The following is a 13,678-nucleotide window of genomic DNA, read 5'->3' as shown; positions in this document are numbered from 1 at the left end:
CTCTGCCTCTCAGCTACCGTTGAACGATGAGCTTCCCGGCCAATGCACCAAATGATACCGGAGAAACTGACGGAAGCCAAGCACAGAGAGATGGACACAGGTTTCTTCAGGAAGGAAGAGATTCTTTATTGGATCACCGATCGGGACTCAGAGGGACTAGCGTCACCAAAATACCACAAGTTCTGAGCCCCGGACAATAGTGCAGGCTCCTTATATAGGCATATAACTCCTCCCATATTAAGCTCCACCCGCACATTCTCTTAACCAATCAACACAAATAAGAATTAACTTCCTGTTTGACCGCATGGCTTGTCCAGCATAATGGAGGAGGGGAATACTATATCCTGTATTCTTGCACATGCTCCGTACACTACTGATCGTATCTTGCCTCGTGCAACCAACTGATCGATACGTCAGCATATGCACGTACACATGCCACGTGGTAATCTCGGCCTACTAAATTTATTTTTACCGAGATTCCACCACAGTTCCTTTTTGGATACCATTCATTGGCTGAGAACATTCATATTTACAATTATTTTTCAGAGAAGGGTTAAGATTCCATAGGGCCATTGGAAGGTTACTCTTTTGGGGGGCCGCCATTTCCACTCTTCACATAGGGATGTTTAATAAGGGCCAAACAAAGTAATAGTTCAAGGGCCCTTGTCCAACTCCTGGGTCCTAAGTGGCTGCCTACAATCACCTTATGGTTAATCCTCCATAGACACATCCAATTCCCTACTAGCTTTGTGTCATAAATAGTCAGGCGGAGGGGAAATACTTTGTTTCTGTATTTTTCTTGACTGGGTTTTAATTTCAGTGAAATTCAATATGAGTATTTCAGAAGGATTCATTCTACATAAAATACTAATTTTTCAGGGGGTATGACCCCCTTTTAGATTCAGTGAATAACCCTGGATGTGAGATACATTTATCTTAGATATATCCTAAGTAGAGCATATGTTTCTCTGTTTTAATGTAAACTCAAAGCATTGCCCACTCAGCCTGTATAACCCCTGCCTGGCCACTTTCTGTTTTATCTCAGTGTAGCTATCCTGCCCAGGACACACACAACAACATGTTAGCCACGTGACCAGCCCTCCCAGCCAGGCGGGAACTGTACAGTAAGGGGAAGTAGCTGTCATCTATCTACTAGCAGCACAGCAGCGCCAACTCCTATTGGTTCGCCAGGCGTTACGTCAGCTCCAGCTGTCGCCCTCGCGCTCTGTGATTGGTCGCCGCCTGTTGCCATGGTTTCTGCGGCCTGTTGGTTCCCCCTCAGCCTGCAGTGGAGCGGATGGAGCAGGAGGAGCAGGCTCAGGGCTCTGTGCCCTCCGAGCCGCGGCCGGGGGGAGCGGGCGGGGAGCTCTGTCTGTCAGTGGTGCCCGAGCTGCTCAGAGTGCTCTGGGAAGAGTCGGAGAAGCCGCGGAGGAGTCCTGGGGGTCGAGTTAAGACTCATCGCCTTCACCGACACCGACCGTGCCCGCTGGGTAGAGAGACCTACGGTGAGCCAGACCGGTGGCGGGGCAATGAGTGTGCGCATAGCGCATTACACACAGAACTTATCATAAAAGAGGTGGAGGCCACCAGCAATAACTGTTATTGTTACTGTGTACAATTTAGGCATCATAAGGCACCACAACAACATCATCTAAAGGAAGTTGTTATGGTGCCAAGAGACCCCTGTGTGCATTCTTATCTTTCCAAGCCAGTTTTGTGAATGGGGAGTACTGATTGGCTGAGGCCGTCAGCTGACCACTGTCAGGCAAGCAGGGGAAGCCGAATGCCACGGGGCTGGGTAAGATCCGCGCTGGGGTCAACTTCGGGGTTAAACAGTTTGAGAAAGATTTAACCCCTGAAGGTAAGAATGCGCCCTGGGGCCTTTTTGCACCATAACAACTTAATTTAGATTAAGATGTTTTGGTGCTTGATGTGTTCCTTTAATATGCTGGGAGCGCATAATGGTACAAGGGATAAAAAAGTAAACTCTTGCTAATTAGGGTAGGGAACCTTCAGCACTCCAGATGTGGGCTACATCTCCCCTGATACTTTGCCTGCATTATGGCTGTAAGAACATTATGGGAAATACAGTCCACAACATCTGGGCTGTTAAAAGCTGGCTACCCCTGAGTTAGGGTTACCAGATCCACCCGTCTTCCTGGACACTATTTATTTGTGTCTATTAATGGACTTAATGTGGAAAGTGCTGCCCTTTTGTATCTAGAATTCAGATGGTACAATAGGGAAGTAAAGTCATACATCCACAAAGAAATCTTGCTGATTAGAAATTCAGCGGCACTTTTAACATGGTGTCCATTAATAGATACAGGTGATGAAAAGGTTAGAGATCCACTAAGTTTTCCTGGACATCACTTGTACACACTGGTGGCAACCCTTACAGCACTGACCTAAAGGTGAGTTTTTAGCCTATTTAAGGGGGGCCAGCGACCTAATTAGTATTTTTAACACTATAGGGCCAGAAATAGACATTTGTGTTTATGATCCTATAGTGTTCCTTTAATATTAATATTCCTCTGTTAAAGGAACACTATAGTGTTAGGAATTCAAAACTGTGATTGGACCATTTTGCCTTCTTTGAGTGCATGTGTGCGCTCTGGGCCAGCAAGGGGAGGGAGGCAGAAACCAGGGATTAAAAAAAAAAAAGTGCGGAGGGAGCGCATAATGAAAGGTAGGGTGGGAGGGGAGATTTTCACATTTGTTGTCACCGTGTGCATACAACAGATGTAATCTATGTGCAGAATTTACATCAGGTAGCCCAGAACAAATCATGTGTGCTTGGAGTGCAACTAGTTCACATCACACAGTTAAAAATATTTATGGATGGGCAGTGCGTCAAGCTAAAACACTGTATATATTGACTCCTACCACCATGACCACTTCAAATTGCTTAAGTGGTGATTGTGCTTGGAGTAACCCTTTAATGAATTCTGTCAATGTGTTTTCTAGTCTTGGTGTATTCCTAATAATATAATTTTCCTTCCTAATAAATATGTGGAATTACCAACACCGCACCAGCTAGCTAGTGCCTCACTTAGTTTTTGGAGATTGGCTATTTCACAGTACTCAATTCTGTGTCACTGTACCTGCTTAGGCCAGCTTCAATATGCATTAGGCCTAGGCAAGCAAAAGGATCCAAGGTTTTCCTTAAAAAAAAAACCAAAAAAAAAAACTGTGTGTGTATAAAATTACACACCCCTGCATCCCACTCTAAAAGTTATTTCTGCTGTGTAGGGTATTTCTCTTTCCATAAAGTTTTTTGTTGCGCAGAGGTTTATTGGATACGTAGGTCAGCTCTTTCTCTGAGTGAAACTGAATTAGCTGAGAGCAGCCATATTGTGGTTGCTATCATCTCAGCTGCTTACTGTTGTGGCTTAGAAGGAGGTGGGTTTTATTTTTCTGCTGTTCATGTTCAGTACTTGAACAGCATTTGAATAGCAACAAAGATTTAAAAAGCCATCACCATCATATTGTGTAATATAGCTGCAGGAATTTTGAAAAACAATTTTGCAAGGAAACTGGGATCAGGAAAATCTATACTCTAAAGATGTGCAATGAACATAAGTCATTAGTGCTCAGTGTACCTTTACATTCAGGATATAGTGACAGGTGCACAAGCATTTACAGGAAGTTCACCACATACAGTATTCTTGCTGCTCAAAGAAGGGAAATAGATCACTACTTTTATTCTTAAACGGATAAAATCTTAGCTTGCGTATGCAAGTACAGAGTACTTTGTAAACATCTAGGTTTGACGCTTAAGGCAAAATAATCATTTTAGCTTATTGACGTGGTTATGGTTCCAGGGTACTGTTTGGGAAGTGTTTTAATGAATTCTCAGACTGACGTAATAGTTTTTTTTTTTTTTTATATATAAAGTGAAGCTCATTACTAAACCAAAAAGCATTATTTGTCATAGAGCCAGGAATTACACTTTTTGGCTCTCATAACAACTTATATTAATAAGTTGGTTTGTCAATGTGAAAAGGAGGAACTTGCATGTGCTGCTCCCTGGGAGCAAGCTCAAGTTCAAAACCTGTATTTGTAATGATTGGTGCTGTGCATGGTAATGTGTGTCCAGGATCTGTTATCACATGACAAGTCACTTGTTGGACTTGTCAGGGAGCAAGCTGTTCCTTAAAGACCTATTTTTGTCAGTTTGAGAAATTAAACAAATGGCAGCAGAAACAGTACCTTGGCACACTAATCAGTTCAAGCAGTGCGATATGTGGGAGGATCTATTCCATGAAAGACTGTAATATATACCTTTTTTGTTTCTCTTTTATTGATGAAGGGTGGGATTGATTCAGAGCCAATGTATGTCAAATGATGTAAACTACATAACAATGTAGTGTTTAACTTTAGATTTCCATTTCTTCGCTAACATTAACTTAATTGTGTAAAATAATAAAAAAAAATTGATTGAAAAAATTTACAAAATTAGTTTTTAGTATTTTTTTTTAGGTTGTGGCTAATATATGGTTCTATTCACCAAGCCATAGTGATCTAAGATCAATCCTGAATCATTCAAAAATCATCATCTCTGGCATGCACAAGAAAAAAGTACATTGAATTGACAGTCTGTAAGAGGGGATTCTGTGCACACTCACTTGAGTTGAGTTTGCCTTGATTTCAGCCCCTCAACCAGTTCCACATTGATGTCAGTAAAGGATTATTTTTTATTTATTTATTTTTTTTTAATTCTTTATTTTGTTGTGCATGAAGTGACATTAGGCCTGCAGGGCCACAACAGCAGCTGCAAGCTTTGATATAACAGTTTAGCATTTGAAAGCGTGGCAGAGTAAACAGCACATTTAAAAAAAAAAAAAGCATATAGAAACATTCTGATTTCTAACAGTGTTACATTAGTTTAAACAGGTTACGTTAGGCAGTCTCAACATTTGTTGGTCTCGTTGAAGATCAAGAAGACGTGTTTTATCATTGCGTAGATCTAGCTGTCGTTAAGACAGTGTGCTATAAAGCAGGGATTGACAATAAAAGAAAATGATATAAGAGTAGGCATGTTAGGCAAACTATCAACTATAGGCTAACCTGTAGATTAACGCAGTGTCGATTGTGATGTAGGACTATTCGTTTATAGATTAAGTTTAAGGTTGCGCCATGCTGTCTCTATGAACTGTGAGAGGTGTGTATCATGCACCTATGGGGTGGGTGTGGGAGTTCGCTTTGTGTGAGTTTTGTCGCCTAAGTAGTGTATGGAAATGCCTTGCGCCAATAGAAAGTGGAAGCATACTGACTCTGAGCTGTAATGCCCGCCAATAATGCCGCTGAAGACCACATTGAAGGAACAAGAGAGTATGAAAAATAAAAGGAAAGAACATGCACATAACAAAACATGTTGGGACATAGTACCCCTACAGTAGCCTGTGTAGTATTGCGTTGTTGGGTACCTATAGGTACTAGTCGGTTCGGTAGACAAAGGTAATGTCAATGCCACTGTTCTGGGCTGTAGGTTGCGCTCAACGGTGACAATGTCCCGGCTGGTGCACAACGCATGGGTAGGAGCCCTGCATCGTGTGGTTTTCTCGTCGGCTCTAGCAGCTTCTGCCCATCAGGCGGGAAGGCCCATCCAGCTTAGGGGTGATCTTTATAGATGTGGTTAGAGAAAGTCCCGGTCTGGGAAAGTGTGGGGCCGAAGTGGACTTCGTAGGTGGGGGGTGGTGTGCCAGTTGAGGAGCTGGGAGAAGCACCTCTGGTGGATCATTCAGGGATCACCTGTGCCTCCGGCTGTTCCAATCAATCTTCTGGGGATAAATTCCGCTGCGCTGGCTGTGTCCCAGTTCGGTGGGTTGTCGGTAGGTTGTGATGTTCCTTGCTGTGTGAACGAGGTCGTAGGGAGACCTAGCTTTCCTAGTATCTCCGGTGCCTCATGTATGTGTCGCGCTGTAATCGTGGTATCGCCTTTAGTGATTAGCAAGGTGTGAGCAGAGGCCCAGCGATACTGGATGTGTTGAGCCCGCAGGAGGGATGTTAATGGGCGCAGGGAACGTCTCCATGCTAGCGTTGCCCCAGAAAGATCTGCATAGAATGAGATGGACATCTCCTCAAAGAGATAATTCGGATGGTTTCTAGCCGCCGCTAGAACCGCTGATCTGTCCCTTAGGGTCTGGAATTGTATAATCACGTCCCTCGTGGCTGCGGTAGGGGCTTTGAGGGGCTTAGGTACCCGTAAAATGCCGTCCAGGGTTATGGCTTTGGCTGTCTTGGGAGTTAATAGGGCCGCGAGGAGCCGCCTTGCGACATGCGGGAGCTCAGTGTCAGGTAGGTTGTCTGTAATGCCTCTTACCTTGAGGTGTGTGAGGCGGCGTTTGTCCTCAAAGTCGGCCATTTTTAGGTCGTTTTGAAGGAGTCGTTGTTTTACCTCTTGTATCTCATTTTGCAGCCTTTGGATTTGGCTGGTATTTGTGTTGGAGGCGATTTCCACCACTCCCAGACGCCCTGTTAGGCCCTGCAGCGTGTCTTTAATTGAGGCCACCTCCGCCGAGATCTTATTGTGGTGTTCCGCCATGAGTTCCCTGATGGCCTCCATGCTCACCGGCGTGGGGGCCACAGGCGGCGGTGGCTGTTGGGATTGTGCTGGCGATGGGTTGTGTCTTGCCGGGTAAGGGCTCTTCTCCTCTTCGTCCGACATCTCGGCATAGAAGTCCGAGCACCCTCCGTGTAAAGACGCCATGTTGGCGCTCGCGGCTCCTCGGGCCTGCCGCCACATTTCGTCGATGTTCATGCCCATCGTGGGCTTTTCGGGTCGGAGCTTTTTACTTTTCCTCCCCATCGGGCTTATGGTGCTGTGGTAGTCCCCCACGGGTGATGGCAACCCTGAGAAGGGGGTAAATAGCGGGTTTTCTCGTTGGTTTGCTCGGAGCTCAGCCGGCATGCGACCGTTCTCCTCCGTAGCCAAGCGCCGCCCCAGTAAAGGATTTTTTTTAGGAGTACAAAACCAATCACTCTGACTCATTGTCGAGCCGCGAGTCAAGCTATTTGTGAATGGACCCATTTGGGTCATAAGCAAATTATTGGGCCTATTCTGAGGCATTCAGAACTATTGGAAATATTATCCTTCATGCTATACAAAATGCTATGTTAAAACTGCTCTTTGTAATCTCATATGGTAAGATGTTCCACATGTGAAGTAAAGCTATTGAGTAAGCAGCATGTGCAAAACACCAGGTTAGTTGCTTCTGCATAGACCACATCTCTTGCCTCGCCTTGGAAGTGCTGATGGCACAGAATGTTTGTGTTAAGTTTATCCAACATTGTATAACAAAATGTTTTCTTAATTTGCAGCTCTAAAGAAGTTACGAGAAGCGGCAAATGGCAATGACCTGGATACAGGTATGTATTGTATGATTTTGATATTGGATGTGATACTTGACAGATGATGTAAGCACTAATCTCACTCTTGTTTTCACTTTCAGTCCAGCGTTTGCTTGATGAGGGAGCAGATCCATGTGCTGCAGATGACAAAGGGCGAACAGCGCTTCATTTTGCATCTTGCAATGGAAATGATCAGATAGGTAAGGAGAACTTCGGGGAAGTTTAAGTTTTATGTAAATAAGGAAATGTACCACCTAAATATGGATATATATATATTCTGTTTTGTGTCTGGTATGCAGAAGCAATGTCACAACATGTATTTATATATCTTCTACCTATTGCACAGACGTAAAAGATTATGCAATCAGAGTTGGAATGATCATGCATGACTGTTTCTGTAGGCAAATTACTTCACTCTTGGAACTTTAACTGGTATTATGTATGTACATTATTAACATTACATTTTTTTGGTGAAATCTTTGCCAGTATTTTTTTGCCAAGATGGTTAACCAAATTTTGTATTAAATTGACACTGTAGTCACCAGAACAACTGCAGCTTAATGAAGTTGTTCTGGTGTTTATACCATGTCCTTGCAGGCTTTTTGTTGTAAACATTGCCTTTTCAGAGAACAGGCAGTGTTTAGATTACAGCATAAGAACACCTCCAGTGGCCACTCCTCAGATGGCAACTAGAGGTGCTTCCTTGGTCAGTGTTGCACAGTATGCAGCACTGACGTACAGCGTCTACACGCTCTGCATGGAGACACGGAACTTTCCTCATAGAGATACATTGATTCAATGCATCTCTATGAGGAGATGCTGAATGGCTAGGGCAGCATTTGGCTCTGCCCCGCCTCCTTGGCTGAGATCATCAAAATCTCAGAATTTTCCTATGGCAAAGCATTGTGATTGACTGTAATCATCACTTCTACGATGTCATCCAAGGAGGCGTATCAGGCGCTGGAAATAAGGTAAGATTTTACTATATTTAGGGGATCCAGGGGGGCCTAAATAGTGATTTTAATACTATAGGGTCAGGAATTTACATTTGTGTTCCTCATGCTATAGTGTTCCTTTAATATTAACAAATTGATATGGCCTGCTAGCATACCATTTAATTCACTTTATGAAGTAAAGAAAGACATAATGTACAAAAAAAAATAAATTAAAAGATAATATATAATTCTGAAAGATTTTTTCATACTTTCTTTTCAGTAAGTTTGCTTCTAGACCATGGTGCTGACACAAACCAGAGAGATGGACTGGGGAACACACCTTTGCACTTGGGTATGTCAGAATTTTTTATAACTGGTCCTCAGTAACTAAACTATGGAAAATAAACACTTGAACGTTAATCATAAATATATTTATTATTTAAGGTTGGAGTTTTTCGTTTACATTTTTTTCACTCTCATATATTCTGTTTTTTGTTAACCATCAGATTGCTAGTAAATGTATATTTAAAAAAAACAATTCACATTTTAATGATCAGAATAGCTATAAAGATTACACATTTGGAATCCATAGTGCAGGCGCATTATATCTTAAGTGACAAGGTGACATTCTACAACTTCTAGTGTGCATTTGGCATCTAGACATTTTGGAGAACACATTTAACGATTGGGAGGAACATCGATTCCTGTCAGTAGGTGAAAGAAGCAGTTTACAAGTATATGCTTTAATTTCTCAATTTTCTAGTGATTTCTTCAGTATATTGTGTTGATTTAAATAAATTTCCATTTGAAGATCCAAGAATGTTATTTTTCATTAGTCACTCAAATTTCTATTCAGTCATTACAAAAAGATCTGAGGTTGATTTTTGTTTTAACTTCTCAACTCCTCTTGTTCCCTTTAGCTGCTTGTACAAGTCATGTGCCTGTCATTACAACTCTTCTTCGTAGAGGTAATAATATATTTTATATTAACAGAGTTCTAATAATTATTTTTAAATTGGTCATCATCAGCTTGTCAAAGCATTGTGGGTGTTGTAATGTAGCAGCAGTTGATCTATTTTCTGCACAAACATACTTTTATTTATTTATTTTTTACAACTTTACAGACCAAAAAAAAAAAAAAAGTGAAACCGAAATATAGAAATGTGAACTATGGTACAATAACTGGTTTTAATCACTAACAAATCATGCATCAAAGCTCAGGGATACAACACATATGTTGTCTTCTACATTACATTACATTTAACTGTGCTCAGGCATGGACAAAAGTGGGAGAGGCCGGAATCATAAGCAAAGTAAACTGTGTAGGTCATCTGGTTTGGCATGTGGGAATTGTAGATAATGGGAGGTTTTTGTTTTAATATTTTTTTTTCTTTAAGGTGCCAGAGTGGATGCTTTAGACAGAGCAGGCAGAACCCCACTACATCTAGCCAAGTCCAAGCTGAATATCCTACAAGATGGGAAGTCACAAACTTTGGAATCCTTGAGGCTAGAAGTAAAACAGGTGGGTAAATTATTGCTTTTTGGCAACATATGGTCATACTATGAAGCCTACTCTGTGAATGGTGATTTTGATAGGAAAATATAGATTTCAAGTGGATAAAGTATCAAGTGCTTCTTTTTAACATGCATACACAAGGCGGTGCGTGTCATTCTGTCATTTACAAAACATTATAGTATAGGGTACGGTTGTCAAATGGTCAAAGTGCCTCCTTTTTGATCCTATAGAATATCCTGCTCAATGTGTTTATTAACTACCGTATATACTCGAGTATAAGCCGACCCGAATATAAGCCGAGGCCCCTAATTTTACCCCAAAAAACTGGGAAAACTTATTGACTCGAGTATAAGACTAGGGTGGGAAATGCAGCAGCTGCTGGTAAATTTCTAAATAAAATTAGATCCTAAAAAAATTATATTAATTGAATATTTATTTACAGTGTGTGTATATAATGAATGCAGTGTGTGTGTGTAATGCAGAGCCTTGGTGGGAGGTGGGCATTTTTATTTTTTTATTATTATTTTAATATTTTTTTTTGTTTCATTACATTTTTTTTATTATTATTTTTATTTTATTATTTTTTTATTTTTATTTTTTTATTAATATATATTCATTTTTTCGTCCCCCCTCCCTGCTTGCTAGCTGGCCAGGGAGGAGGGGGGCTCTCCTTCCCTGGTGGTCCAGTGGATGGGCACTGTGTAGGAGGGGGCTGTGGGGGCTGCAGAGAGATGTTACTTACCTTTCCTGCAGCTCCTGTCAGCTCTCTCCTCCTCCGCCGGTCCGTTCAGCACCTCGGTCAGCTCCCAGTGTAAATCTCGTGAGATTTACACTGTGAGCTGACAGAAGAGCTGAACGGACCGGCGGAGGAGGAGAGAGCTGACAGGAGCTGCAGGAAAGGTAAGTAACATCTCTCTGCAGCCCCCACAGCCCCAGTCTGTATTATGGCAATGCAAATTGCCATAATACAGACTATTGACTCGAGTATAAGCCGAGTTGGGGTTTTTCAGCACAAAAAATGTGCTGAAAAACTCGGCTTATACTCGAGTATATACGGTAAATAAAAACACTCAAGATTTTATTTACACTTTTTTTCAGTTGTGTGATTACATGAAGGAAAATAAGTGTTTGTAGCAGCTATAAAAATACTTTGCACTCTTATAATCACACACATTTAACATACCTTTTTATATTCACAGTTAAATATTAGGCCAAAATATCCAAGCTCAAACAGTTGTATTTTTTTTCCTCCCTCTTTTCTAACAAATAACAATGGGAAATTTAATATAATTGTTATATACATTGAAAGTGTATCCAATGTTCATAGAAACTTAGACCAGAAGGAGAGCATAAATGGAATATTACTTAAGATTAGTGATGTCCCGAACTGTTCGCCAGGAACCGTTCGCCGGGAGAACATAGCTTGTTCGTGGTGAACGCGGCGGGCGAACAAATGCGATGGTCGGTCCGCCCCTATTCGTCATGGAGGTGGGAGGGAGGGTCTGCTGCTGATTGGCTGGAATGTGTCTGCTGACTGTGAGGTACAGGGTCAAAGTTTACTCAATGATGACTAATAGGGGGCGGACCGACCATCGCATATGTTCGCCCGCTGCGTTCGCCACGAACAAGCGATGTTCGCCACGAACAAGCTATGTTCGCCGGCGAACGGTTCCTGGGAACAGTTCGGGACATCACTACTTAAGATGCTTTTGCATTTATTGTATTATTTACACCATGTTAAACTTGAATATTAAACATATTGCAATGTGAAGTTTAGAAATTGAATTTAATAGCAGCTGAGTTCCGCACAATCCATACCTTTCTCTCTCAGGCATGACATTCCAAGTGCTCTTTTTATTCCTCACATTTTTAATTTTCCTGCTCCCTCTGCTGGGTTAGACGCAGCTGATTATCCTACCCTATTCTTTTTGTTGCTAGAGAAATGCCTGGGTTTGTTGTTTGCCCCTGTGACCAGGCCTACCCTATTATGTGTATTTCAGTAATTCACCATGCCCACTCTCATACTCCTGAAATAATAACCCCAAAAGGCTAAACTTTAAGTATTTTTCAAAATATATTACGTTACCGGTCCTAAAACTGATGCACATTTTTTTTTTTTGTCTTTCACCCAAATTCCATCTTTCTCTGATTTTACCCACTTACTTCCTTCATTGTGGTAATTCTTACCTACTCCCTCATCTTTACTTCATAAACATGCAATTACTTCCTTTTGGCATTTTATGAGGATTCCATTTTCATTGCATATATCCTTCAACCTTTTTGGTCTTCCCTCTTAAAGAAAGCAAAAACTTCACTGGTGTCTAGTTAACTAATATACTCCTCTACTCCACCCCTTCCCCTCTCACCTCCCCAATCGCAAATGAGGAACCTACCACTTGTCCATTAGGATAGTACTCATGTGATTAGTTACTCATCACCTGATTCTGTTAAATGCAATCTAATTACCATTGCAATTATTAGATCATCCAAATGTTGCGGGAGTACTTGGAAAAGTTGGGGCAGCAGGAACAGACAGAACAGCTGGACCAGATCTGTTCTAGACTGCAAAGAACTAGCACAAAAGAGCAGGTAATTTCATGACAAAGCACTGTATATGAATTAAATGTATTGGAGTACTAAGGCCTCAATTTTAATACTTTTGGATACGCTTTTAAAATGATTTTAAATGTTAAATTGAGCGCTAAGTCAGGTCTGTGATGTTGTGTTGAATTTTTATTTTATATAATATATATATCTTATGCATAACAATTCTATACATATCTGATACTGCATCTTTCTTTACTGCTGGGAGTTTACTGGACCTGCTGTACAATAATCCAGGTATATTGACATGTCTGCTAACAGGACACCTGACTGCCACAGTGCTATGCGCTAATGAAAAGCAGAGACGTGTAAGTGCACTCCAACTTGCACAAGTGAATTTCTGCTACCCCACTACTTGTAGACAACTACAGAAGAAATAATGAAAAAAAAATGTTAAACCTGAATGAGTTTGCATATATAGCTTTAATATGTGAAAGGACATGCATTGTAAGCAGTATAAAGATCTTCTTGCCTTTTCTGCTTTTTGCCCATTAGGTTGATGAAGTGACTGAGCTTCTTGCTAGCTTCACATCTCTCAGCCTCCAGATACAGAAGATGGAGAGCAGGTAGCCAGAGGTGCTGGGTTCCACCATTACTGCTCAATCACAGCCATGAGACTGTACTGTGTTCTGTACCCTTTTAAGATTAAACTATTTGTTGCAAGAAATGTTACAACCTAATTCCATGTACAGGAAGTGTTTGTTTCATGACATCTCAAGTTAGCCAACCATGCTGCATTCAGTAAACTGACCCTTGCAAAAGCTTAGCCTGGTTTTCAAACACTCTTCTGTACAGAGACATGTGCCGATTGCACATGTATTACTAGAGATGGATAATCCTTGGCACCATCTGTAAAATACGTTTTCCTGAACCAAGACTCAGAAGAAGATGATGATGATATTGACTTTCTTGGAAATCTAAGAACCTAAAAGTAGATGAAATGTCTTAGTTGACAAGAAAGCAATTATGTTCCCTCATTAATTTTTTATTTTTATTTTTATTTTATTGTCAAAGCTGGAAAGAATTTCCAATAATAAGTGAATGTAGTGTGTGTGTTACTATTACAGTCTGCTGTTCCCATTTCATATCCCCTGGTGAATTGAGACTACCAATTTGTTACGTATTATGTATGTATTTTGTTGTCCGGTGCTTGTGTTGGGTCAAGGTTTTGTATGAGAAACCTGTGTTACAGTTGTATGGTCCTTTGGAAATTCACCTTCAGAATTTATTTTATACTCTTTGCACATTCCAGGTCTTCTATTTTGTTTCT

At 41.2% G+C, this 13,678-nt stretch overlaps 1 protein-coding gene across 1 annotated transcript; it reads left to right on the top strand.

The window, feature by feature from the left end:
* Positions 1-1,256: 1,256 nt before the first annotated feature.
* Positions 1,257-13,678, top strand: ANKRD54 (ankyrin repeat domain 54). The gene is made up of 8 exons (XM_063427431.1): positions 1,257-1,505; positions 7,324-7,371; positions 7,455-7,553; positions 8,569-8,640; positions 9,209-9,256; positions 9,686-9,810; positions 12,286-12,393; positions 12,904-13,678. The coding sequence occupies exons 1-8, from the start codon at positions 1,298-1,300 to the stop codon at positions 12,976-12,978; spliced, it is 783 nt and encodes a 260-aa protein (XP_063283501.1). The 5' UTR covers positions 1,257-1,297; the 3' UTR covers positions 12,979-13,678.

This window comes from Pelobates fuscus, chromosome 7 (genome assembly GCF_036172605.1).
Source record: "Pelobates fuscus isolate aPelFus1 chromosome 7, aPelFus1.pri, whole genome shotgun sequence".
NCBI classification, from domain to species: domain Eukaryota; kingdom Metazoa; phylum Chordata; class Amphibia; order Anura; family Pelobatidae; genus Pelobates; species Pelobates fuscus.
Note: the sequence above shows the minus strand (reverse complement) of the source record. Positions and strands in the feature narration are given on the sequence as shown.

Coding starts and splice junctions, on each gene's coding strand:
- ANKRD54 (XM_063427431.1), top strand. CDS start 1,298: ATGGAGCAGGAGGAGCAGGCTCAGGGCTCTGTGCCCTCCGAGCCGCGG. Junction 1,506..7,323: donor GCTGGGTAGAGAGACCTACG/GTGAGCCAGACC, acceptor CTTAATTTGCAG/CTCTAAAGAAGTTACGAGAA. Junction 7,372..7,454: donor TGGCAATGACCTGGATACAG/GTATGTATTGTA, acceptor TTTCACTTTCAG/TCCAGCGTTTGCTTGATGAG.